This window comes from Rhinolophus hipposideros, assembly GCF_964194185.1.
Source record: "Rhinolophus hipposideros genome assembly, chromosome: 12".
NCBI classification, from domain to species: Eukaryota; Metazoa; Chordata; class Mammalia; order Chiroptera; family Rhinolophidae; genus Rhinolophus; species Rhinolophus hipposideros.
In genome coordinates, this window is record NC_138058.1 from 245019 (window position 1) to 272376 (window position 27358).

The 27358-nt window shown below is 56.0% G+C and overlaps 1 protein-coding gene across 4 annotated transcripts in view; it reads right to left on the bottom strand.

Moving 5' to 3' along the window:
* Positions 1 to 27358, bottom strand: part of PAX8 (paired box 8) — a 46791-nt gene that overhangs the window by 4011 nt on the left and 15422 nt on the right. The window contains exons 3-11 of one of the 4 annotated variants that reach the window (XM_081069088.1): positions 19310 to 19475; positions 17449 to 17646; positions 16206 to 16294; positions 15848 to 15973; positions 15470 to 15624; positions 12057 to 12177; positions 11442 to 11569; positions 5472 to 5573; positions 437 to 523 (exon numbers count right to left, since the gene is read on the bottom strand). In XM_081069088.1, coding sequence (XP_080925214.1) covers positions 437 to 523; positions 5472 to 5573; positions 11442 to 11569; positions 12057 to 12177; positions 15470 to 15624; positions 15848 to 15973; positions 16206 to 16294; positions 17449 to 17646; positions 19310 to 19475 — 1172 coding nt within the window. Of the gene's footprint in view, positions 1 to 436; positions 524 to 5471; positions 5574 to 11441; positions 11649 to 12056; positions 12178 to 15469; positions 15625 to 15847; positions 15974 to 16205; positions 16295 to 17448; positions 17650 to 19309; positions 19476 to 27358 lie in introns of all 4 variants that reach the window. The other 3 variants (XM_081069086.1, XM_081069087.1, XM_081069089.1) reach the window with 3 other exon arrangements.

Genomic DNA, 27358 nt, shown 5'->3' on the forward strand with positions numbered 1-27358 from the left:
AAGGGTGTAAGCAGCTGAAGCTCAGCCTATGGGCCTGGCCCCTGAAGCTTGTCCCCATCTCAAGCCACATTCCAGTGCTGCAGTGGAATAGAGGACTTCTGTGCACAATGGGCATGTGTGACCACTCGCTGCCATCAGCATGCTCCCAGGCAGGGGCCCCGCCACTGTCTGCTGCTGCTGGACTGAGAGCCCCTGAGGGCATGGTGTCCACTGCGAGACTTGCCATCCACCCAGACCCCCAAGGCTGAAGCCCTGGATTCTACTCAAAGCATGGATCTTGCAGACGGCAGCAGGGGGAAGAAGGGTGCAGGGGAGTCTCCCTTCTCCAAAGAACCAGACACACCACCTGCCCACCAGCATTATGTGTCACCCTGTCTCCCAGGTACCTCGGCTAACCTAGGCCCCACCTGTCCCTGCACAGCCCCAGGGCACTTACTCAGCAAGCTGGAGTTGGGGAAGCGCCAGGCCTCGCTGTAGGAGGAGTAGGGGGTGTGGCCATAGGCGTTGCCAGAATAGTCACTTCCTGTTGGAGGCACACAGGTGAGAGGTGAGGTGAGCCCAGCACAGCAGGGCTGGGCTGGGGGCTGTGCAGGGCTGGCACGGGGAGCCCTGGGCACAGGTGGAGCCAGGGCAGGACGTGGGACCCTTGGGACATTTGGAAGGCCCTGCCCTGACAAGCTTGGCCCTCACAGGAACCGCAGGAGGTGGGTGTCACTGTGATGTGTTTTCCAGGTGAGGGACTGAGCCCTGGGGTCTGCAGGTGCCCACAGTGCAGTGTGGGAGCTGTGACTCCAGGGCCCAGGTTCCAACCACTTCTAGTGACCCTGGACCGTCTGCAGAGGGACCAAAGGGGGCGAGGTGGACGCCACAGCAGGAACCGGTCAGTGTGCAGACCCGTGTTTTTTAGGGATAGCTGTGCACGTCCCATCAGTGTTCGCACTGCCTCTGAGAAAGTCATCACTGTCGGGAGCTGAGTGCCTCTGCAGCTCCTGGTCTCCTTCCCAGAACCAAGGGAGGCTGGAACCGCTTGGCCTGGGGTCACGTCCCTGCTCCCCACTTCCTGGCTGTGTCACCTCGGACAATCCCTTACCTTCTCTGAGCCTCGGTTTCCTCGTTGTAAAAATGGGGCACATTGTGGACCCTGTCTCCTGGGGTTTTCATGAGGGTTGAATTAGCTAATGTACATTAAATGCTCATTGGTATGTAAGAAACACTCAAGAAATTCTAGTTTTTATTCTTCTCCCATTAAGCAGGTGCCAAAATACAGTGTCAACACCTGGGTTAGGGTCAGTGGGCTGCTTCCTTGCCTGACAAGAAGGCACTTGTACAGGAGGGATAGAAGCCAGGGCAGGAAGGCAGGAGCACCGCCAAGGGCAGTGACAGCAAGCCCTTAGGGGGTGGGGATGTGTCCATCCAACTCAAATCAAAACATATGTGCAAAAGAGGGAGGGGTGGAGAGAGAGGGGGGAAAAAGCAAAGGAAAAAGAAAACGAGGAAATGATCTAATCCAATGATTGGTTTCCCAAATGAAGAAACTGCTACGAAAAAGGGAGTGACAATAGCCCAAGGCCACGTGTTCCCTGAGAGCTGGTACTAGAACCCCCAGCTCCTACTGCAGTTCTTCCTTGCACCCGGCAGTGTGCACTGCCCCATTTACCGCTGGTGTAGCCCAGACCCCCGGCTACCCAGCAAGGGCCCCTGCCTCTGCCCCACCCCGTGCCAAGGCTGCTGGCTCCAAGAGACAGGAAGAGAGGTGGGATGCAGTTTGCCCTCTCGTGTTGTCACTCACTCAACACACATTCACTTATGGAACACACATCTGCCTGCCCAGCACTGTCGGCTTCAGTGAAAGGGATGCTGGGGTCAGGATGGGGCCTCGGAGGGGACCAGCATCTTCCCACCACCAGGTCTGTGCGTGTCCCCCACCCACAAAGGGCCGGCCATCCTGTGTGCTCTGCATCCCACCTCACTCACTGTCCCAAGGACTTGGCCACTACAAGGGAGACCTTCTCCTTTCTGCTTCATCGATCTCTCCCTTTCTAATTCATCAGTTTCTTCAGCCAGCAAAACATGCTCTGCTATCCTCTAAGAATCCTCATCCTAGCCCACGTCCATCTCCAGCTCCCAGCCCCATCTCTGCTCCATGGTCCCCACCTTCACCGCCACACCCCCTGCTTTCGGGCTGATGCCTCACACCCCACATCCTCTACCCAGCCACTCCAGTGGTCACTTGTGTCCACTACCCCGTCTTTCCAGGTGTGCATGCTGACCCACTGGCCTATCCACGTTACCCTCCTTCAGGTTCCTTCTCTACGAGAACTCTAAAGGGTGGAGAGCCGCAGGGCTTGGCATGGGAGCCTTTTGTGACTCCACATCCACAGTCTCTTTCCCAGGATCTTGTCTGATCCTCCGCATTAGATAGCAGCTCTGAACAATGGCAGACATGTACACCTCCATCGGAATGTTTTCCTGACTTCACACCTATGCCGCACCTACTCACTTCTTAAACAGGGGGGATCTTACGTAGGGGGGATCTCGATCCTAATCTGGCCCAGTAGAACTCTTGACCCCTACCTGTCATACACTCTACCTCCACTTCTCCTAGTCTCCCCCACCCATAGTTGCCACAACCACCCAGGCATCTTCCCAAGCCCCAAACATAGAGATCATCCTTGTTTTCTCCATTTTTGAACCCCTATAGCCAATTCACCGTGGATAGAAGATGGGTGGGTGGGAGGATGGATGAATGGATAATGAAAAGATGGATGATGGAAAAATGAATGGACAGATGGATGAATGGATGGGTACATGAATGGTTGGATGGATGGAAGGATGGATGGATGATGGCTGAATGGACGGAAAGATGGTGGATGGATGGAAGGATGGATAATGGAAAGATGGATGATGGAAAAATGAATGGACACATGGACAGATGGATGGATAGAATGATGGGTAGGTAGAAGAATGGATAGGTGGACGAATGGATGGATGGGTGGATGGAAGATGAATGGATGGATGGATGGATGGATGGATGGATGGAAGGATGGATGAATAGAAAGATGGTGGATAGAAGAATGGATAATGGAAAAATGGATGATGGAAAAATGGATTGACACATGGAGATGGATGGATGGAAAGATGGGTGGATAGAAGGATGGATGTGTGGATGGATGGATGGATGATGGATGGACAGAAGAATGGATAGAAGGATGGGTGGATGGAAGGATGGATGGATGGCTAGAAGGATGGATGAGAAGTTATAAGAATGTATGGAAAAATGTGTGTAAAGATGAGTGGATGGAAAGATGGATGGGTGGATGAAGGGATCAAGCTATCTGGAGCTGTTGGATCAGCTCCAGAACTGGTGTGAGGGTCATTAGTTGTGTCGATGTAGCAGGAACAACGACAACGAGAAGACAAAACAAGAAAAGCCTGTGTCTCAGCCTGCTCCTGTGTTGCTGTCTTATAGCTGATGTGGTGGGAAGCAGTGTGGTGTAGTAGGAAGGTCCCTAGGTTTGAAATCAACACAAGTAAGCCACTTGGTGTGGTTATGACTCTGAGCACACCACTTGGCTTTTCTAAGCTTGTTTCCTTATCTGTGTAAAACCAGGCTTATGGGAGAGATAAATGAGAAATAAAGTTAGATCTGTGAATGGTCAAGCATACAGAAGTGCGTAATAAATTATCTCTGCTTTCCTTCTATGACTGACTGAAGGCCATCATTGGCATACCTTGCTTGAAGGATTTATTATGTATGTAGCACATAATAGGTGCTCAATGAAGGTTTATTGATCTTAATAAAAGGAACACCCATTTGGTCAACTGGGAGATTGTGGTCAGTGGTAAGAGATGGACAAATAATTATCTACAAAAAACTTAAGAATTCATTTACTCCATGGAGTTCCTAGAAATCAGGTGAAACATTTAAATAGCATTACATTTTCTGGAAATGAATTTGCATGTAACTTATTGGGAGCCAACCCAGCACACAAGGCTAGGCCCCTCCCTTTTGCAATCCACTTGCTGTGGTTCTGCTGTTTTTGTCTTCACAGCACCACTCAGGGTGAGGGCTTTCTGGAAACAACCGGGGGGCCTTTGGTGAGAGACCCGTGCCTTCCAGCTACCTCACAGGCCAGACTCTGGGCCCTGGGAACCCTTGGCCTGGGCCTGCCCCTGGGATGATTCCTAATCAAGAGGGAAGCCTGAGCTTTAGCTTCCTCCTCCCTCTAAGCAGGCAGCAGGGGAGGTGGGGAGGAGGCAAGGGGGTGGGGAGCCAACTGGAGCCCGGGATTCTGATTGAGAGGCCCCATTATCCACACTCTTGGAAAAATAACCGAGTCTTTTCCTTTTTTATCTTGACCAATCTCATTTCACGCTCCAGAAGAGGAAGGGAGGGAGGGAAAGAGTCTCGGCCAGGAGGGAGAGGAGTCGGTATTCTGTATTTTCAACGCTGCATTAAGCACATTGCCCTGGTAACCAGGCAGCAACAAGTGCCAGCTCAGCAGGTTCCCAGGGAGCCAGAGCACCTCCTCTCCCTCTGCCCAGCACAGCCCAGCCCCCGCCTCACACAGGGCACCAGACTTGGTGGCTGGCAAAGACAACCCCTGGGTGGAGGGCAGGGAGCAGGCCTGGGTGAGGGCACTGTCTCTGGGGTCAGGCCAGGGAGGAGGGCCCAAGGCTGGCATGGGGGTCAGAGCCCCTTCCCCCACTTCCCCTCCCCCTCCCTGGCCAGTGGAAATGGCTGGATTCTACCCTGTCCATCCTTCTTATGTGGCTCCTAGAGAGACAACCGCCCAAAGAGAGTCTCCTTGTGCTCCTCACTTGTCCAGATCTTAACACCCCTGGGGAACCATTGGGTGATGACCATGTTGGCAGACAAAGAAACCCAAATGACGCAGGCAGGACTGCAGGACAGCCCAAATGACGATGGACAAACGCTCCCAGCTGATGTCACACTTGGGTTAGTTGGGACATGGGTCCCACCCATGCAGGGTTGAGTGAGTGTGGGGTATGAAGGGGGCTGTATTTCAGCCATCGTCATTATGATGGTCACCAACACCATTTCTATTTAGATGTTTCAGAAGATAAACTGAGGCTAAGCAGAGTTAAGTGACTGGGTTTATGTTTAGCCCCCAGCGTTTTGTGGCCCCAAGAGCCCTCCAGTGGGGCTCTCCATGGATGGAGGGGTGGGCTGGGATCTGAGCAACCATCTGCCACAGTTGCCCCCTTTTCATAATGGCGGGATATGGGAGCATCTGGGAAGGAGGAGGCCAAGCTGGGGACAGTGAAGGAGGCCTGGTGGTACTGGGGCCTCTTCGCCAGGCCTTTACAAGGAGATCCCTCTCAGGTCCACCCTGCAGTGCCCTTCGGGAAGCCTGTGCATGGGACACTCGCCCCCTCATCCCCTCTTGCTCCACCTTTGGACAACACTTCATCTTGGCAATGCCCCCTCCTCACATCCCCTCCCTTACCTGCCACCATGCCTGCGATGGCAGAAGAGGCATAGCTGCCCTGCCCACTGGTGGGGATGTGGGGTGGGTATCCGGGCAGCGTGGGCCCCACCATCTCTCGTCCTGGAAAGACACAACAAGGAATCATTGGCTGGGCCCCTGTACTTCCTTCCCCTCCCCTCTCCCCTGCTGCATACAGGCTCCACCTCACAGGGAGCACTTGCTATTGCAATTCTGTGGTTATCCCCTGTTCTCATGATTTTATCTCCAGGAATCTCACTCACCCACAAACACATCTTTGATGAGGAGGCTGGGGGCTGTGTCTTCTGGGTCCCCCACACCCTCACAGCATCCAGCATAGCAGCAGGCACTGCTGGCCTAAATGAATATGTTCTAGCCCACTGGACTGAGAGCTCACACCCTTTCAGCCCCAGCTCTGAGCAGAACCAAGAGCAAGGCCCTATGGAGGGTAGCACAGGGCTGGCCTGCCGGCTCATTGCTAGCCTTCCTTTGGGACTCGTGTCAGACAGCGCTAATCAATCACTGAGCCAGAGTGGCACTCCTCCTACTGCTGGCCTGACCAGGGATACAGCCCATCAGATTTACAGGGGACAGGAGACCACCTGGCTACCCCGACCCTGAACAGGAGACGCAGGCTGAGAGCTATGCAGCATTTACACATGGCCATGACCCACACATCTGGCAGTCCCATTCCTGAAAAGAACCATTTTCAGCAGAACAGACACCAGCTCTTTGCTTATCTGTTGGTGACACTGAGTCAGCTCCGTGGGGTCCCATGTCCCTGGCTTCACCTGTGCACCTGTCCATGCTTCCTGTTTGGAGACCCTGCCTGCCCGGGGGTGTGTCTCTCCCCTGCGCCCTGCTCTCCTTCTCAAGTCCTGCAGGCCCAGCTCAGGCTCCTCACCGAAGAGTCTTGCCAGAGGGATGACGTGCTGGCCAGCCGAGGTCATGGCCATCGCCCCAGCACATTGTCCGGAACACACCTTCCACTCTCAGAATGCCCCAGTTTGGAGGATGAATTATTTGTCGTGTTTAAGGGTTTCTCAGCCTCAGAACTGCTGACTTCGGGATCGTCCTCTGCATTGTGGGGTGCTCCCATCCTAGGCCTCTACCCACTGATGCCAGGAGCAGCTCCCACCCAGTGTGACAACCAAAATTCTCTCCAGATGCTGCCATATGTCACCTGGCTGCAGAATGTCCCCTGGCTGAGAAGTGCTGTGTTAGAGTGTGACCACTGTACCTGATGCCTTCTGCCTCTGCCACCTCAGGGGCTGCATTTCCAATTAGGACTTAACATGGGCCCCCTGAGTCCCTGTCAACCAGCTTACCAAGTGCGTCCCCTCTATGGTACTGCCGGACCGACCTTCTTCCCACCAATGCCCATGACATCCTTCGTACCTCAGCCCCATCGGGGTTGTCTGGTGATGACGGAAGGTAAGGCATGTGCCATAGACCCTATAAACCATCAGCGGAACAGTCACTGATCCCTCCTCACCTCTCTTTCTGGAGAGTCCCTGAACACAAGCTGCTAATTCAGGAAATGCTTATGAGGAAGTATGATGAACCGGGCACTTGTGGGAAGCTGGAATGCCAAATTAGCAAGGCCAGGCCCTAAGTCAACAAGGGGCATAGATTAGGGGGAGAGGGAGAACTGGGAGCCAAGCACCAGGGCTCAGAATCAGGACCAGGCCTACTGGACTTATGCCCTTTCTCTGCAGGGGGTCATGGAACCCCAGGACCTCAGCCGGTCTTACCCCACTCCTGTGGCTCGTTTCTCAAGTGCCCTAAGACCAGGGTCTACATTCCCAAAGCCTCAGTTTCCTCACATGTAAAATGTGAAAACAAAGTGGCCTTAGGAACCTTCTCACCATTGCCGTGATATTGTCGGTGGAATTCAGAGCCAGGGTTTCATGCTCCAGGTGGACGCTGATTAGTGACATCAACAGATTGTATAAATTATCACTTGTCACGGGAGCCCTTACATAATAAATCCTATTTGAAATGAGTCGTCTGTGTTCATTATTTGGAGCTGTGTGACTGTTGATAAAAGTGAACACAGCCTCTGAGTTGCTTGACCTTCAATGTCCAGCTGTGACTGGTGCTAGAACACACAGAGGGGACCCGCTGGGGTTCTACAGATGGGCTCAGCTCCCTTGACATGGGATGGGGACGCAGGTGAGGAGAAGGGGACTTCCTCATATTTGGAGTGGCAGGAGAAGGCTGCACAGATTACCGAGCTACAGCCTGACATAAGGGTACTTCTCAGACTGAGCCCTCAGGCCTTGGGCCAAGTGCCTGGTCAGCAGCCTGCATGAGAGGGAGTGACGGGCATGTTTGAGGGCCAGTGGCCCGAGCAGGAGAGTGACCAAAGAGGTGGTGGCCGGCCCAGCTGGACACCTTCTCCACCCCTCCTCCCTTGAGGGGGTCTAGATCTAGGTCAGGTTGTGGCTAAGACACAAGACACTTAAGCTCTCTGAGCTACAGATTCCCGTGAGTCTCATGAAGACCTGAGCTGGGTGACAGGCTTCCCTTACTTTTTGACTGAGTGCCAGGGGCTCCCCGGGTCACTGTGTTGGAAAGGAGCCTGAGGCTGCATCTGTGTGACCACAATGGGGCTGGGGGTGAGCAGGCAAGTCTCGGTTCTCAGGCCATGGATCTCCAGGGCTGCCCCTTCCCCCTGGTCTCATCCTGCCCCCTTCATCTCCTGAGCCTGCTGCTTCTTCAGGCAGCTCATTGGGCAGAGCCCAGGGGACAGGCTCCCCTGAAGCCACAACTCAGTTCCACTACAGTAGTGCCCTGAGTCAGCTCCCATGAGAACTAGCTCCCAAATTTCTCTTGGAAATTGAACTCGTAAGCCTCACGGCCCTGTATTCTCAGGTTTTAATCTTCATTCCTCTCAGTCACCTAATCTCATCCCCGTGGGGCAGAGACATCTGAACCAAATGCTGGCACAGACCACAAGGCCTCCTCGTGACCTTGGCCTCCTGGACATGCCGGTAAGACTCCCTTTAGGGCGGTCCTCTCCCAGACTGTGGACATAAATGTTCCTGCCAGTCCCACAAAACTCTTCATTTCAATTCCTTAAATACACGGTTTCTTCCCCAAGAGCCAAGAACCTTGCATCCTTCATAGAAACGAAGCCATAAGGTGGAGGCCCTCCACGGCGGCCTCGCCATACCCTTTCATCCATTTGTTTCTAAGGCTGTTCACCATAAGTTTATCTTTGGTTTGTAATTCCGCACACAGAAATACACTTCCAGTATGGTCCTATTTTTAAGAAGTTGGCCTAGGGTCGACAGGTCCGCGTCGACTGGCTGTGAAGTGGGGTTTATAAGCCAACACTAGCACCCAAGAAAAATGTTGGCAAATTGTGTAAAGCCTGCTAGGAAGCAGGATCAGAACACCATGAGGTGGAGGAATTCAGAGGGCAGAGTAGTTTCAGACCATTTTATTTGCCCTCTTTGATGTCTGCCCTCTACCTGACCCTTTTCAATTCCTTATCTTGTTCCGATAGCAAGGAGGATTTATGGCAATCCTGAAATCTCTCTGGCAGGCTACATATAATTTTGCACAAAAGGATGGAGGCGGGTAATGGACTCTTTGATGATAAAACCAAAGTCAAAGCCAGCAGAGCTAGAGCAGCCAGGACCAGGTACCTCCAGAGCACTCCTGGCAAGTATGTTGGGACCCCAGACGGGGCATCTGAAGGGAGTGGGGAGGAATGTGGGGTGATCCTACATTCCCCAAACCCGGATACTGCTTGGTCTTGGCTGGTTGGGGAGAAGTCCGGAGCCAGGAAAGTCAGAGCTGCCGGGCTGGGAGAGGAGTGACCTGGGGACTCTGCCAAGCAGCAACGATGGCAGGAGGTGGCAGCACGGTCCTTAGGCAGCCTCAGAGGAGGAAGGTCCCCACAGGTGGGGGCTGAGCTGGCCATGGAAAGAGCAGTCACCAGCTCCCTCCTTTCCCCTTGGCCCTGGCTTCCTTCCCTTTCTTTCAAACCCACTTCCTCCTCCCTTGAATAGGTGTCCAGCCCCCACTTCCCAGCCTGCGGCCCTCCCTTCTCTCTGGGCCTCCCAGTCCGCTCACCCTGGCTTGAACACATGGCAGGTACTTAGGTCCAATCTCAATCAGGGCCCATAGGGGGACGGTCTGTAAGGATATCCAGGCCAACCCCTGGGCTCGGCATGGGCCCCAGCCATCACCGGCCTTGTGCCCAGCCACAGGGCTGTGAACTATGGCTTTTGGCCACCTGCCTGGACCCAGTCCCTTGAGGCTGGGCACCACTAGCTCCTCTCAGAGCCCCTGCCTCTGTGCGGGCTGGGCCCTGTGGCCACCATTGGTCCTCATGGGGTTGACACCCTGCACCTCAGCACCACTGGGCCTGGCTCTGGGCCGCCGCCTGAAGGACACCTGCCGGTGCACACCCTGCGGCTGGTGTGGGGAGTGGGCGTGTCCCCAGACTCAGAGCTGGTACAAGTCGGAAGCGTCCCTGATCGGACTGAGTTTGATGGGGGCGCTTGAAGCCCTGAGGAGGCGACAGGGAGGGAAGGAAGTGTGGGAGCTTTGGGGTAAGGCGTTTCCCTGGGTTGTTCCAGCTACACTTCCTGCCGCTCCCCAGGCTGTGCTCTGAGTCCTCTGTCCTCCCTCCTCACCCAGCTGGTCTCATCGCGCTCTCTGTCCTCTCTTCTCATATCTGCATCCGGCCCTCCGGCCCTGCCTGCCATTCACACGAGGCCCACAGGGAACAGGGCCTCTTCAGCCACCTCCCCCATTCCATTTTCTCTGGCTGACGTCACCCCATGCAGCTCACAGACTTCTCCTTTCATCACTTTGGTCAAAACAAGTGACCCATCTCCACTGACTTCACCCTCTTTTGAAATCCTGAACTCTGAGTCAACACTTTCTTCCTTGCTTCCCGCATACGGGGCTTCCCGTACTAGCCCTTTGCCTCTGTGCCTGCCTCCCCCAAGACGGCCTCCCACATCACACGTTGCTCACGCAAACAGATCCCAGGTGTGCAGTTGGTTCTAAAAGGGGAACAAACTCGGCAGTGGACAAGCAGCCGTTTCCAAGGGAAAGCTTTCATTTCCAGAAAGAGTGGTGAGGCCCAGCACGTCTGAAAACTACTGGTCAGAGGGCCAAGCCCCTTCCTGCTGCCCTTTTGGACCTGGTTCCATGCCCAGCCCACGCCTGAAGCAGCGTGCTCCTGCTGGAGGCCCCTCGGGTGTCTGAGGGCAGAATGGGACACTGCCCCCACCATCATTCCGTCCAACAAACACCTCGTGCTTTCAGCCACTGTCCTGGGTGCACAGGCCAAGCGTCACCTGCCGACACCAGGCTCCCACTCAGGGCCTCAGCCAGGCCCCCTCCCCTGCCCTTCCCCTCTCAGTATAAAGGGGGTTTGCTCAAACACCCCTCAGGTGCTTCCAGCCTGGAATGCTTTGAGGTCATCGCTGACCGTGCCCCACTCTCATCTCCCAAGTGTGTGAGTCACTCTGCTGAGTGTCCTCTGAGGGTGGCACTGTGAAGCCTGCACCAGCGGAGCTCCACCACATGTGAGGACCCAGCTGTGCCTGGCCTCTTTCTTCTTCAGAAATCTGATACAGAAACTGTCTCCAAAATCCAATGACTCCAAAGTTTTTTTCCTTTTTCCCTCTCTTTTAAGTGTTTTACCCAGACCAAGGGCTCATTGCTTCACAGTACCTGGCAGCTGGCCTCAAGGCCAGATTCTGGAAATCTTCAACGCATCCCAGTTCTATGCACCCCCATAGTACCTGTCCCCCAGTGGTCTGAATCTGCTGCCTGCAGACCGGCATCCTGGCCCCTCTAACAGGAAATTTGGGAAGAGGCTGATGGTGGCAGGACAGGGGCGAGAGAGGAGGCTGGACTCCCTCAAACTGGGGGACCGGCCCTGAGGTCCCTCCCCCCACCAGGAAACGATGGCTGCAGGCCCGGCCCTCCCTGTCGTACCTGAGAGGAGGGCCTGGCCCGCGAGCTGCCCGTACACGGAGGCAGCGTGGGGAAAGGCATTGAAGGGCGGGACCGAGGCTCCCGCGGGGACCCCGGAGCTGGCTTGCTGCAGGTCCAAAAAGGCGGAGCTAGATAAAGAGGAAGGGGTGGAGCTAGAACTGGACACCTCGGGGCTTTCCTGCTTTATGGCGAAGGGTGAGTGAGGATCTGTGGGGGGGAGACAAGGACAGAGGGTGAGATGAGAGTGGGGCATGCACAGCCAAGCCATGAGATGGGGGTGCGGGGTGCAGGGCGGGAGGGTCACCCTCTTGGGTCTGGGGATGGTGGGAGGGTGCTCCCCAGGCTGAGAGAGGCAGGGAGCAGCTCCATCTCCCTGCGGTGCCTCTGCCAGGGTAGACAAGGGCCGATGTGCCCACCTGTCCCGCTATGGGGTTGCTGAGCAGACAGTAGGACCCGCGTGACCCACCAGGAGGCCCAGCCGCACAGCCCCTGTCCTGTCCAGGCCCAGAGCCCTAACTCCTTCCTCCTCAGGCCAGCCACTCCCTGCCCTCACCTGCCCTCCAGCCCATCCTCGGAGCTGGGGCCACAGGGCCCAGGAGGCTCCAGGCACCCTACCTGCCACCACGGGGTAGGTCTGATGAGTTGAGAGGTTGCGCCCCAAGGGTGTGTTGGATGGGGTCAGGGTGGCCTTCCCATCGTCCAGGGTGCTGTTAAGCAGGGGCAGTGGGTAGAGACCCTGGGGAGAAAGAGAAGTCAGCTCAGGGGCACCTGGGGTGAATCTTACCTGCAGCCACGTCCTGGAAAACACTCCCTCAGTGTCCCCTGCCCCCACTCACTCCACTTAGCGGGTTCAACAGGTCTTACTGTCCCCCACAGCCCTGCCGTTGTCCCAAGCCCAGGCTCACAGGGCTGGTGGAATGCCAGATGGAGCGGCTCCTTCCTAGGACCGCGCTGCTGGACAGTGGTACCCCTTCTTTGTCTGCTCACAGGGTTTGAACCCAGCCAGGACAGGACGTGGAGTAGAGCCCTCGGCCCGTGGACTGTGCTGAGTGCCTCAGTCAATTCATTTGTTTATTCCTCTCCAGTAGGAAACGCAGGCACAGAGAGGGCAAGACACCTGCCACTCTCCCATAGGGGCGGAGCCAGGATTAAACCCAGGGTCTGGCTCCAGAGCCCTGAACTGGTTAACATCACCACTTCCTACATTTGCCAAGGGCTTTGCCTCTGTTGTCTGCTCCGTCTCCTGGCAGTCATGTGATGTGGGTGAGCCTGGAGCCTCGAGGTCCCTGGCCCTGCCCCAGGCCCTCCCCTTCAGTCACTTGACAGCTGTAGGTCCCACCAGCACAGGGGGGCTCCCTGCCTCTGTCTCCATATCCAGCAAACAGAAATGCTCAGCTTCAGTTTGAAGATGAAACAGGCCTTTCTTCTTTCAACAACATTTTAGAACTCACCTCTCCCCCTCCCTCCCCCTGCTTTTGACACGAGCAGGGCCATCTTCTCAGGTGCTCCCTCCAGAAAGAACTTGTTCAGTTAAAGGTAGGCATGCACCACCCCTCGCCGTGACCCCTACCACCAGAGGCCGAGGCAGCACACAGCACACACACGTCACAAACATGCCATGAGACACTGTGTAAAACAAGTCACAGGTCGCTCCCGGCTACGCAGCAGACAGTGATGCCCACTGAGCCCACTCTCCAAGGAGCCGGGCACCTCCGAAGGTCACCAGGGCACCGTGTGGCTGCACTCACTGACTCAGTGGTGCTCTGGTCCCAGGCCTTCTGAGGGCCTGGCTTCAAGGCAGAGGAGGTGGGGGACAAACTGACAGCCCAGCTTAATGAAACCGAATGCAACACCTAATTTCTAGAGTAAGGAAAGTGTAAAATGCCTTACAGATGTCGCTTCCGTAGCAAAGTACCTGCTGAAATCCTATAGCTGCCCCCAAATCCAGTGGAAATCCCCAAACTTATGTCGTCAGACATTTTGGTGATGCCGCTCAGAACGGCTCCGCCTCCCAGGCTTTCAGGCGGGCACTGCACTGGCATTGGGCACAGAACTTGGCTGAACCCTGGCTCTGCTCCGGCAGCCAAGTAGCTTTGTGTCCTGACCTGTCTGGGCCGTGAGTTTGTCACCTGTGCAATGGCTGGCAGGGCCTGCTGCATGAGGCTGACGTGAGATCTCCATGCACATGGGGCACTGAGCCCAGAGTGCTTGGGGACACGCGTGGTCAGTAAGCAGTTACGACAGGACAGCTGTGTCGGCCACGTGACAGGCTCTCGTCTCTGTCACCGTAACGTTTGCAATCTGTCGGCCTGCTTCTTAATACACTTGAAGAACAGAGAGACAAGCACTGCACACTCCTAACTATACTTGGGAGTGACACTGGCCGCTTCTGCCCCAAAGATGGCATATTTTCGCCCACCCCATCCAGACAGCCTCACCATCCAGGTGGGAGAACACGGTGCCCCTGGGCGGCACCGTCAGCCAGCAAGGCAGGAAGGTACCTTACCAGGGTTGTCCCTGCCCCCTCACCTGAAGCCACGTGGGTGGACGAGGAGTAGATGACTGATGGGGGGACCCGGATGGGGGGACATGCTGGGCCTCAATGTCCCCACCTAACAACGGTGACAGTGGGCCTGTTGGAGTGACACCAGGGGCTCTCCATCCTCCCTGGCCCTGGCTCATTTCCACACAAACGGAGACACTGGGCCCGGTGGTCTAGAGATCCTTGTAGCTGTGACTCACTGCATGATTTCCTGTGCACATACCAGCGTGGTAGGGTCTTGGTGTCCTTGTCACAGAACAGGGTGCCTTGGGGGGCTCAGGTGTGGGCCCAGCAGGTGCCCAGGGCCTCCATGGCGGGCTCCGTTGAAGCCATGTGCTGGCCCTGTCCCCAGCTGCTGACAGTGGTTCCCTCTGCACCCCTTGCCCAGGCCGACTGAAGGACTGATGCAGGTTGCCTGCCCAGCTGTGGGTACTGGAAAGGGCCAAGCTGCCAGATGGCCACGAGAAAGGTTCAGCTGACGGTGGCATCAGCGCCATTGTCCTACTCAGATCTTAAGGGAGTAAGGGCTTGCCTCACTCCTGGACAATGACAGTGTGAGCAAAGAAAAGAGAGCAGACAGCACCCTAAAACTGCTGAGGTGCTGACCAGCGGGGTGTGGGGGTACTTGTGGCAGCTGGCAGATCGTAACTACCAGAGGCAGTGTCCTGGGTTCTCGGTCAGAGTGGAGGGACTCTGCTGGGCCATCTCTGCCAGCCTCACAGAAGCCAGCCCATGACAAGCTGTCACCTACCCTGAGCTGCAGGTGACAATGGCCTTGGAGCTTGCAATTGTCTATGGGTTTCTCGGCTCGGCCGTTGAAACCACCCTTACAGAGCATCTCTGTCAACGGGCACAGGGCTTGGTGCCGGAAATTTTAAGTGTCCCAAAATGCTTCCCACTGTGTTGTCACACCTCTGTCCACTGGATGACTGCGATCCAACATGAGTAGTGACCAGGAGGGAAGGGACGCACTGATGGGCAGGGTGGTGCTTCGGCTGAGTCATAATGGCCGAGCAGTATTTTTCCAGGAAGAGCAGCGGGAGGAAAGGCACTGTACACCAGAGCACGCAGTGTGCCAGGGCAGGGAGGCATGACGAAAGGGCATGCTCACATCCTGAGTCACGCGGGGTCATGGGGGGCAGGCCTGAGTGGCCAGAGGTGGGGCTGCAAGTGCCAGCTGAGGTCACCGTGCAAGGCTTCGGGCGGCAGGACCTGACCCTGCGTTCAGGAGGGGGATGGCACAGCCAGGTGGCAGGGACCCCTGAAAGGGCTGAGATCAGTGTGGCTGAGGGAAGGTGAAAGGCCTGGGGGGATGAGGAGGGAGTGCCAGCACCCACATAATAGCTCATGTTGGGCTCAGAGCCGCACAAATCTTGTGCCGAGGAGCCATTGAGGGGACTTCTGGCTGCTTTGATGGCAGAACCATAGGCAGGTTTGGGGTCCTCAGAGACCTGCCAACCACCCGGCAAACTGCACGGCCTCTCACCTGCTCGCCTTTGGTGTGGCTGGGGGAGGCATAGGCCTCGGGGTAGAGCTGTCGCTCCAGGGGACAGTCGAGCGGCTCCAGGTGGTGCTGGCTGAAGGCGTCCGTGCGGAGGTGTTTGCGGGAGTCCATGCTCAGCCGGCAGCTGTCCTGGTCACCTGACATCCCCGGGCAGGGAGAAAGCTGTCAGGGGCCCCACCCACCTGGGCCAGAATGGGGAGCAGACTCAGCTGCACAGGGACGAAAGGACCCATTGCGACCTTGGGCCGCAGGGCTGTGGCCAGCTCAGTAAGCTGCACGCTGCAGGCCCCTGAGCCTAGGAAGTCCTGGGCCGAAGGGGGGCCTCTGCACCCCAACCTTCCCTCTGCACCCCACACTCACTGTCGTCCATCTTCCTCTTGCCGTCGCTGCTGGGCTGGGCAATCCCCAGCAGCCCATTGATGGAGTAGGTGGAGCCCAGAGAGTCTGACTGGGGTGACTCCGGGGGTGTCACGGCTGAGCTCGGGACTGTAGGGTGTGAGAGGGACGGGGTCAGGATGTGGGGGAGCCCCTGCCCTGAGAGCCCCTACTGCTGGTGGGAGGGGCTCTGCAGTCAAGGCTGCAGGACGTGCTTTCACCCTGAATATCGCAGTGTCTGGTCCCTGGGAGCCTAGCGGGCTCCTACCCCATGGAAGGGCTCGGTGCAACCATGGTGTGTGTGGGACCCCGTGTGGGCACCTACAGGCCCCGTGGCACTCACTCAGGGTGTGTCCTGGGCTCAGGGACTTGGTGGCCACGCAGCTGTCCATGGGGAGGTTGAACGGTTGCTGCACTTTGGTCCGGATGATTCTGTGAGGAAGGGAAGAAAGGCCGGTGGGGACATGAGGAGGAAGCAGGACTGCTGGCTGCCCCACCCACAGCCAATGCCTTTTTGAGCCCCCACGTGGGTGTCTCAAAGGCACCTGACACTCAAAGCCCCACGCTCCGCTCACACCTGATCCATCCTGGTGCTCCCATCTCATGGCGGTGCCGTCGGTCAGTCCGGGCAGAAATGCCTCCCTGCTCCACTGTCAAACCACCATCTGACCCGCTTCCTGGCCGCCAGCACCCCTGTGCACCACCACCCACCGTCCAGGCCATCCACCACCACCCCATCCACGATTGGCCTTTCTGTCCTCTTCTCCCTGTAGCAGACAGACTGGACTCTGAGAGGCAAGCCAGTCTCCTGCTTAAAACTGCCGTGGCATTCTCGTCGCTCGAGGGTCAGCGGCAAGGACACGTAACCTGCACCCCGACCCCACTGTGTCCCCTGCACGGACAGACCCCACCCAGCGGCCTTCACTGGCTGCTCCGTGCCAGCCCACCTCCTGCTCCCCTGCTCTCTGTCACTGGCTGTCTTTCAGCTTCTTGTATAAGAGCCATGGGGCCTTTGCATGTGCTCTCTGAGAGCTCTTGTCCCTCCCTTCTCAGCTAGTTAACTCTTATTCATTGTTTCTTACTCGGGCATCTTTCCCCAACAAGTCACCCTGTGGTGGCCTGCATATCCTCGTGTTCCTGTCCCGAGCAGGACTAGAGCTGCAATTTTGCAACTGTGTGTGTGGGTTAGTGTGTGTCTCCCCAGGTGACTGTGAGCTCAGGCCAAGAATTGTGTGTCCCCAGGGCCTGGCATAGGACAATGAATTGTGTACATACGAATGAGTGTGAGCAAATGATTGAGTAAGGTGGTGACTGAATAACCAAATGGCCAAACATATGAGTGAATGCCTGAATGAGGGCCAGGTCTGCCTAAGAAAAAATCAATTGAAGAAGAGGGCTTTTTCACTGAATAAAGAGACTGTGGAGTGTAAGGAGGGGGAGTTCAGAGAGCACAGCCCGGCCTGTGACACCTGCCCTGTGCCCGGGGCTCCTGGCACGAGGCTCCTTCCCAGCGTTGCCCATAAGCCAGCGCCTTCCCCTGGTGTCTGTCATAACCCTCAGGCCCCTGGCTGCGGTCTGCATGTCACCTGTTGATGGAGCTGACACTAGGCACAGTGTCGTTGTCACAGACACCCTCCGCCAGGAGCCGGTCTCGGATCTCCCAGGCAAACATGGTGGGGTTGTGCCGCTTGTAGTCACCAATCTTCTCCACCACCTTGGGGGTGGCCACCTTGGGCTTGGAGCCGCCAATCACCCCAGGCCGGATGCTGCCGGTCTCGTAGTACCTACTCCATTGGAAACCAAAGATTACCCAGGAGGCAGGAGGGTCTCGGGACACGGACTAGCCCTCGGTCCTCATCCTCTGAGGCTTCTGGGGGCAGGACGTCACCCAGGGCTGGCCTTGGACACTTGCCGTCCAGTGGCTGTGTCTCCTACATGGGCAGGTTGTGCTGCTGCCCAGCCAGACCTCGCCCCTGGACGCTTGCTTCCCCCTTTCCCTCCCCTCCAACCAGCCTCCTGTGTCTGAGGCTACCATATGTGGCAGAAGAGTCCCCTCTGAGAGAGAAAAAGTTCACGTTGATGCTCTGTGAATGCCGTCTCACCAAGGCCGTTTCCTCTGTCTCACTTCTTTTGGCTACAGCGTGACTCACTCTGTCCTTGAGGGTCCTGCTTTTAGCCCTCACCAGGAGGTCAGCTGGGGTGGCTGGGCCCCCTGCCCTGTCTGCCGGGTCACCTTCGCTCCCTGTCCCCCAACCCACGCTGTGTACCAGGTTACATGGCTCAGGTCGAGGCCACTCCTCACGGACTCTGGAATGCTAGCCACGTCTGGATTTCTGGCCATGTCCAGCTCCTTAGGCTGAGCCTTGTCTCCCTCCCAAGCACCTGCTTTGTCTGATCCATGGCCACGTCAGGATACCCTCCCCTCCTTGGTCTGGAAACTCTGGTTTCCTCTACAAGAAATAACGTCTGCTCTTGACACTGTTGCCACTCCCCAGAACTCAGCTCCTCTCTGGGACACGTGGGCCAGCCTGGGTCCCCTCTCCTGACCGCAGCAAGAGCCACACTCTTCCTAAGTCCTTCAGTCAGGAAGCCAGAGCTCCCAGGCTCAAGCAGCTCAAGCCCATTTGCCCCTCTGAACCGGAGCACCTCTGGATCCTCTTGTGGGTTGGGGAAGGGAGGCAGGTCCCCCGAATTGACTGGGGTCCCAGCACTTTGCCTCAGGGGCCGTTCTGATGGGAGAGGCTGCATCAGCCTCGGGCTGGGCGGGCTTTGCTGTTCCTAGTTCCCCAAACGTCTGCTCAGTGGTTCTCAACTCTCTATAAAACCTGGGACCCAACCCCTAAGGTTTTGCTTTGAGGGTGTGGTCGGGGCCCTAACCTTGACTTTTTATTTAGTTAAAGCTCCAGGTGGTGCTAACATGCGGGGAAGGCTGTGAGATACTGCTCTGGGTTAGTGTCCATGAGTGTCACCTGTCGTCTCATTAAGCTCCCAGCATTCAGGCCTGTGGCAGGTCTGGGGGAGGGAGGGTCCTGGGGGTTGCGTTCCATCAGGCTACCTGGTGGCTCTGTGGAAGGTGCTCTGGGGGTTACAGTCTGAGAAGCAGGAACTCAGATGCCCCTTGTGCAGTGGTTCGACTTGGGAGCCACCTGTGATCGTGTGTCCCCTGCCTAGTGACTCCATCTCCTTTGGTCTCCACAGGGGGCAGGGACTTTGGGGACAAATGTCCTGCTTTGGGAGCAGAGAAGCCTCTGGAAAGTGAGGCACAAGGTGAGCAGACAAGGGGATAGGGAGAAAGGAAAGGGTGGGAGGGAGGGTCACGGGCACACCAAAAGCAGCGGCCGGTTCCAGAGGCACCGCACACCCTCTCTGGTCCCGAGTCCCGGGAGGGAGGTGGCTGTGTGGCGGTGGAACGTGCGGGAGGTGGAACGTGGTGAATCTCGTGCTTACCTGCCCAGGATCTTGCTGACACAGCCGTGGCTGACACGGAGCTGGCGGGAGATGTCACAGGGCCGCACGCCCTGGTGGGCCAGGTCCACGATGCGCTGACGCACCACTTCCGGCAGGGGTCTGCCGTTCACGAAAGCGCCTCCCAGCTGGTTCAGCCCCCCGTGGCCTGAGAGGACAGCACCATTGTCAGGCTGGCGGGCCACTCACCCACCTACTCAAACACAGTCTCAGGTGACCCATGCCCCTGCCTCATGGGTTTATCAAAGTGGGGCCAGACCACCAAGAGCCTATTAACACATCACGTGACCGCTGCTGGGGTGGGGGGTGTGCAGGGGTGTGGACCCACAGAGGGGACCAAGCCCAGGCGCAGGAACCACAACAGAGTTCCTAAAGAAGTTCACACTGAGACTGAGAGTAGGGAGGGAAGAGAGGAACTGAGTGAAGGGAGAGGGACCAAGGCATTTCGGGCAGGGGAACCCCAGGCTGAGGCTGACAGGGGCCGAGATCGCCATTCTGATGAGGACACCGAGGCTCAGAGCGTTTTAGTGGCTCGACACAGAGGACCATGTGACTCCGCATGTGTATGTGGCAGCCAGGCCCAGCCAGGACCTATGGCTTCCACTGGCCCTACTGCCTGATGTGGGTCCTGCTCAGAGGCCACTGGCAGCACGGTCTGGACATCAGGACATCTGTTCTCAGCAGGCCAGGAGGTGGTGACTAGCTGCGATGGTGGGGTCCTGGGGGTGGCAGTCGGGGAGCAGGCAGGCGGGAGGAAGGCAAAGCCAGGCCTTCTGCATGAGCCCGTTAATGACTGTCGATGGCCTCTGTTGGGCACACTGTGCCCATTAACGCCCACTGACTTAGCACATTCAGAACTGCATGCAGCGTCTCCTCAGGGCCCAAGCTGTCTTCAGCACGACACTCAATTTCCCTTAAAAAAAAAAAAAGCCAAAGCCTGTGGCCTGGGCACTAAGTCAGAAGGAAAAGCCCTTCGGGCGAACATAGCAGGAGGGACACAATGACCCGTCTTCCTGGGGAGCTTGGGCACAGTTTCCACCTTCATGTTCTAGGCAGCTTGTCCCCATCTGAAGGGCTGTCAGTGCCACCCAGATGGCTGAGAAGTGGCCCGTGTCCTGAGCGCATCCCACTGGCTCCTCACTGGACAAAGCTGGTCCCTGAACAGTGGCTGCAGCCATTTGACCCTCATTCCATCCTTGTTGCCTTTTGGCTCTTTGGGGTGCACACACTGAACACAAGGGGGCGCCAGACGGCCACCCGAACCCAGACCAGCCGCCGCGTGTCCAGTTCTGTTCCCATTTCCCAGAGCGGAGGCCCCAGGTCACCCAGCTGTGCTTAGGTGTTTGTGCTAGGGCTTCTGTGTCAGGGAGCGAGGCTCCCACAGGTGGGGTTCTTCATCCCTAGATAGGCAACAGGTTTTAAAAAACAAACACTTTTGGGTGGCATGAAATGGGTCTTTTGCCTTTAAAATTATCTCCCCTGTTTCTCCATTGACGCTGTAAAGGCCAATTTCTTCTATCTTCTAGAAGGGCTGACCAGGACCCTTAGAACCCAGCCGCTGGGCCCCCCACAAAAGTTGTTAACGGGGTCGGCTAGTGTGGGTGTGAAGGGGAAGACATGCTCGCACCACTGAATTCCGAATTCTCGGTGCTTTGCTTTGTTTTACCAGCTTTGTAGTGACTTGTGCGACTGTGCGGAGAGCGGGGCCAGATTCCTGCACTGACGCAATCTGTTTTAATTTTATCATTTGGGAAAGCAGGGTTTTTTTCAGCCTTAGTGTTTTCATCCATTGAATAGAGCTAAACAGACTCTCTGGCCATCTGCTAGCCCATAACAGCTGCTATAGGAAGATGGAGGTGAGACGGGACAGTGTGTGCTTAGCTGAAAATCTGGTATAAGCACAAAGGTTTTCTAATTCAAGTAGTCACATGGTTGCGTGTTACAGCCTAAGCTTGGCCCTACCACTGGGGCAGTGGCCCCGTCTTTGATAAAAGACAGGGTGCTGAGCACAGTGAGCTTCTGAATCAGAGTGTCTGAGGTGTTTCCAGGCGGGGGACGCGCCACTGGTCTGAGGCCACGGATGGTGAAGAAAATCTAGGAGAACAAGCAGCCACTTGTATACCTCCCCCCAGGCCCACCTTCTTCCAGAACAATACTTCTTATTGTTTGCATATTACAATCCTCATTTCTTTTTATCTCAACATAATGTACCCAGTGCTCACCCTGAATCAGGCACAAAGCCCTGAGGGTGCCAGAAACCAGGCCCGTGAGGGAGTTATAATCCTTGGTGGGGGGATGTAATTCAATAGTTGGGAGGTCTTCTGCCAATATGGGCGCCGGAGGTAAGTCCAGAGGCTCCGGCACCCATAGTGGCAGGATTACCAGGAGGTGAGCAGTGGAGACATCTGGTCAGGAAGGAAGCCCATGCACAGGGTCTTGGCGCTCTTGAGACATGGAAGATTTGCTGCGGCTGGGGACGCGCAGGAAGGAGAGCCTGAGCCAGCCTCTGGCTGCAGATGGAGATGGCCCCTCTGGCTTGAGTCCCTGTGGTGGAGGGACGTCTGTCTCTCCTGTGTCCGGTGTGCGGGAGTAGGCTCCTTTGGGTGAGTCACACCAGATGCCCAGAGGTGGATGCCGCCTTCCTTCCTGCCTTCGTGAGGGCCGCCCACCCATTGTACTGACCACCTTTCTACGCAGCTGTGGATGGCAGGGCTTTGAGGCCGGAAGCGAGACATGAGTGGGAGCCCCTGGTTGGGCCCAGGGACGGTGGGGACCAGGACGAGGGCCTCAGCAAAGGCCCTCTGCATGGTCCGGCGGGTCGTGGGCGTGAGGAGGAGGACACGGTGTCTGGTCGGGCGCAGAGGGCTCTGCGTGTGGAGGTCCTCAGACAGGTGCTGCTAACTTCCCGGGGCCGTGAGGACTCACGCGCCCCGCGGTGAGGGCATGTGGGCCTCTGCAAAGCTCTTGGTGCAGCCTGCCGTCCCGATATGTACACTTAGCAAAAGTGACTATTTGGGGACATCTTAGGACTTTCTTTGATAATTTCTTTACCCCTTACAGGCCCCGAGGTGTACTGACAATGGAAGGGGAGAGTCTCATTGCCCAAAATCCTTGTTACAGTCACTGACACCCAAGCCCTGAGGATGTGGTTATGGTTTTCCTGTGCCCCACAGTCCTTTGCACAAGTGTGTCATGGCACTGGTGGCAATGAAGTGGCCTTATCTGTTTACATTCCTGTGTGCGTTCTCCTGTGTACCCAGCACCTGTCACAAACTGTAGGTAATGCTTCAGTGAATAACACACATGACAAACACTTCACACATGTGAGGGTACTGCGGTGCTGGTGAGGGGGTCCCCACATGGGACCCCCGAGTCCTAGACTCAGTTCTTTTCCTCTTGTCCCTGCTGTCTGGCTTCTCACGCACCTACCCTAAAGTGACAATGGTCCCAGGTGTTGTTCTGTGAAAATTTCCATGTGACTACCTGGGGATTTTTGCTTTAGCTCCAGAGTGTTGTGGTGACAGTCTGAGTCCTGACAGGACGAGGGTGGGAGCTGGGGTGTCCTTTAAGTCATGCTGTGCCTTTGGCCCTGTGCAAATGCGTGGCGGGCACAATGCCACCTGTCTCTGGCATCTCTGCCTGTGGCCTTGTGTCCCCAGCATACTCACTTGTAGGCTGTGATCTTCCTATGTGACCTTCCAGCTGTCCCCCTTGGCATGAACCTAGTGTTCCAACCTCTTCCACCTTCCAGCCCAGGTCTGCGCCCTGGGCCCTCCCGCATCCGTGAGGCTGTGGGTCACCCGGCACACAGGCCCTCGGATGAGGACAAAGGGACTAGCACCCTGAGAGCAGCACCCACGTCTGGCTTCAGCCCCGACCGGCTGACCCTCTGAAGGGAACTGGAGAGGAAACGGCAGCCCTTTCTCATTGCCCCCTCATCCCGTGTGTTCTGGAACCGTTCTCCATCAGCTGTCCTTCACTCCTGTCACATGACTCACCTTCCCTTTCTAGGACTTGCAAACACAGTGAACCCCCCCTGTGCTGCCGTCCAGCCCATACGCACAACACACACACACACACCCCTGCCTGGCTAGTTTCCAACCAGACTTCTCAACAAGTCTTCCTACCTGCTGGTCCTACTTCCTGCTTCCTACTTCATATCCTCCTTGCGATGTGGTGGTCACCTCGCCGTGTGCCTCAGGCTGAGCATGTGCTCAGACGCTTGGTGACTCGGAGGCACTTGGTCCTCCCTCTCAAAGGGCTTTCCATGACAATGTGTCTTCTGGTTCCTTACACCTTCAGTCTTGCTGTGGATTCCTTCTAATGGCTTCTCTGCCCTCCTGTGTCCCTTACATCCATTTCCTCGGACTCCTCTTAAATCTCAGTGCTGTGGACACTATACACAGCTGCCCTTGGTGATCCTGGCCACTTTTACGTTCCACTTCCCATCAGAAACCTCCTCTTTGCTAATAAACAGGCACCTCCTCTCCTGCTGTGTGTGTCCCCTCCACCTGAATCTTGTCCCCCTGTCTTATCTAGTCACCTCCTAACCACCCAGTATCGTTCAGCACGGTCACTTCCTGCAGTGTCACCGCACAGAGCAGGTTAGGGCTTCCGCCCAGGTGTTCTCACAGCTCCCATTGCCTTTCCTTGCATGGCACGCTCACATTTCAGTTTCACGTTTATTTGCATGGCTATACGTACAAGCAGTGACTCTACACTCACCAGGCTGAAAGCTCCACGGGGACAAGACCATGTCTGTTAAATTATAGTAATTACATTAGGTGTTCAATAAATATATACTACACGAATTAACTAACTGCCTTTAGCTTCTTCTCCTGTCCCCATATGGAACACTCACCAAAGCGTGACATTTCACCTCCTAAACATCTACCTAAGCAGCACCGTCCAGCCGTCCCATCATGTACACACACGTGCTCGTTTACCCACTGGACGCTTGTCTATGGCGTGTCTGTTCCTGGCCAAGCACTTTGCTTGAACTGATGACGTGGCATTGATCCTGCCTCGTGGAGCGATCAGTCCACACACACGAGTAAAAGCCATTCTCAGTCGAATAGGGGCTGAGGACAGCAGGGTGTGGCATTAAGGAATGTGGGTCCTGCCTCATCCTAATGGGTGAGGATGAGAGATGGAATTAGTTCCAGGTGACCAAAGTCTAAGTGATGTACACTCCGGGATGCCGATGAGTGGGGGCTGGCTAGACCCCTGCACCCAGCCTTACATGTACCCCTAAAACCCAACCAGAGCATGTCACTTCCCTGTGTAAGAAACTTTCGGGACATGACCCGTCACCTCGTGATGAAGTCCAAGCTAGCAAATCCGGAGGAAGGTGCCCGCGGCAGCTAGCCAGGCTGGCCTCATGTCCCAGCTGTCTGAGCCTTCAATCTGATGGGGGAGCGTCTGACTCTTCCCCATGTCCTGGTTCGTGCTTTCCTCTGATCAGAAGCCGATTCGATCGATTTATACTCACACTTGAATTAGTTCACGAAGTTGCCTCCTACAGGAAAGCCTCCCTGCCTCTCCTGACTATTGTCTCCGGTACTTTATTTTAACCACGCCAGGGCACATCTCTCCCATTACATGTAGCAGAATGCAAGTGTGTATTTATTCTGTGTGCCCCTGAGGGGTGAGGGGCTACTCCATCTTGGAACCCTAATATCTAGTGCAATTCACAGTAGGAGCCCAGTAAATGCTGGTTGTTTACTGAAGGGAAGGAAGTCGGTCCAAAACAAGTTCAGTGGAGCCCACACATTCTTTGCCCTGAGCAGGACTCTTAGACAAGGGCTGTTTACAGAGGGGTGCAGATGTCACTGCCGGGAGCAGAGGCTTGCCCTCCTACAAGGCCTCGGGGGCACTGATGAGGCTGTCCTCTTGGTTCTTCCCTCAAGCTCCAGCATCAACACTACATGTGTCAGGCTCAGGTCCTGTGAGGAGCCATATAGGCTGCGAGGAACCGCCTCAGCTCCCAGAGGGCTACCCTCTGAGTCCTGGCCAATCAGAGAGTCCCCTGGGGTCCTGGGAACAACAGGATAAGAAGTCTTCTTGGATCAGTCCAAGGGTGGAAGGCACGCACCACCGGTCTTCTGTCCTGAACAGTGAGAGTGCTGATGGGGGGAGGTGCACAGAAGTGGACAGTGCACCTTCCTCTAGGTGGCTTGTAGCTGGGAAGCAACCAATGTTAGACAGAAAAGAAGAGGAAAGAGGGGAAAGGGGGAGGGAGCAAGGCTACTATCAGTATGCAGTCCCCTCCCTGTGAGTCAGCGTTTAGAATGCACACCTGTGGCCAGGTGTGGGTGTGCCCACGCTGGAGCCAGGTTGGATTCTCCTAACAGTCCTTGCAGGGGGCACACTAGGCTTACTTCACAGGTGACACACTGGGAACCTGCAGCAGCTGTCTCTTCAAGCCTCCACCATGCGAGCTACTTTCCAAACAAAGCCTACTTCAAAATCTTCACCAGGGTTCATTTTTCTGGGCCCTGATTTTCCCTTTTTCTGATTTCCTTTAGTGAGAGAACGGACCTATTTCTGTTATAGTTGCCCCTCTTCCGTGTTGGTTTATTCCCACTCTCCCCACCTTTGCCCCTGGTTTATCCTCTGTCCTGTCTCTTCCAGTTGCCTTGCTCTCTTTGATTTCCACCCCTGCTGATCTCCTTTCTCCCCCGTGCTCATAGCCTCCCAGCCCCTTCCCTTCCCAGTCCCTGCCCAGCCACACATACCAACCCTCCCACCATGTCTCCCACCCTTCACCCCACCAAGATTTCTCTTCCCTCTGCCACTAACTGTCTGTCCGCTCCCAGCACTGTCTTTATTGCCTGCATGACTGCTCAGGTTCCTCTCCCCTCAAAGGCATTCACAGCTCGCTGTTATTCTTGTATTAGCATTGAACCCATTAAAGCTAATTTGTTTGCCCTAATCTCCATTTATTTTTCCCTAGTTGATATTAGATTTCCGTTTCCATTGCGGCAGCATGGTTTTCTCTTTGTCTTCCTAATGGTCTGCCCCCCTCTCTCTTCCTCGATTAATCTGGTTGGCTTCCCTGGTTTCAAGGCCTTTCTCCACCTCCCCCAGCCCTTAGATTAACCCTGTCACCTCCCTCTCAGGATGCCTAAGCCCAGTGGATTTTGGGGGATGGAGCTGCTGCAAATATCAATAGGCCTGTGAGCCCCTTAAGCAAAGTGTTCCCTGAGGAGAGGCCCTGCCTTGTCTGGACAACTCAGGGGTCACCAAGGCCAAGGGTCCCATGGCAAAGTTCCCTTTGGGGCAGTCTCAAAGATTTCTGGAGGCCTCTGCAAGCTTTCTCAGATCCTATAAATTATACCAGTAGGCCAAGCCCAGGATGGGCCACTTTCCTCTCTGTCCCCATTTCCCAAACTGGACATATTCCCTCCCCCCTTCCTGAAGAGGTGATGTGGCTTTGTGGGTGGCTAACCCTCACCCTGCACTGTCCCCTGCACGCACCCCAGAAGAAAAGCCTTCCTGGACCAACTCTCAGAACCCCCACTGTCCCCCTGCCCCTCCCACCACCCTGAACAGCACTCCATCTGAGTCTCATTACCAAGGCCTTTTTCTGGGCCAGTGCTCTGCCTGCCCAGTGTCCCTTCTGACTCCCGCAGGGAGGAGAGCTGAGCTTCCCCCCTGGCTGCTGCCAGCATCACCCCGGGGCCCGGCCAGTGTCACTTTCTACCTCTCATCAGGTCCACCAGAATCTCTGGGCATGGTATCCCCAAATCTGAATTTTTAAAAAGCTCCACTGCTGGTTGCCCAGAGTTTATATCCACTCAGTGGATGGTCAATAAATAAATAATGAAAGCATTAATTGATTGATTAAACACCGACTTCCATAGCTGGACGGAGGTCCCTAGAGGTTGTCCATCCCGGCTCCTTCCCACTGAGTTCTGGATGCCCCAGACTCCAGCCCAGGCAGTGGGGCCCCTGAGTTTGGGGGACAGTGGAAGTGGCAATGCAGGTGGCAATGCTACACATGCACTGAGGAGCCGAGAGTCTGCACAG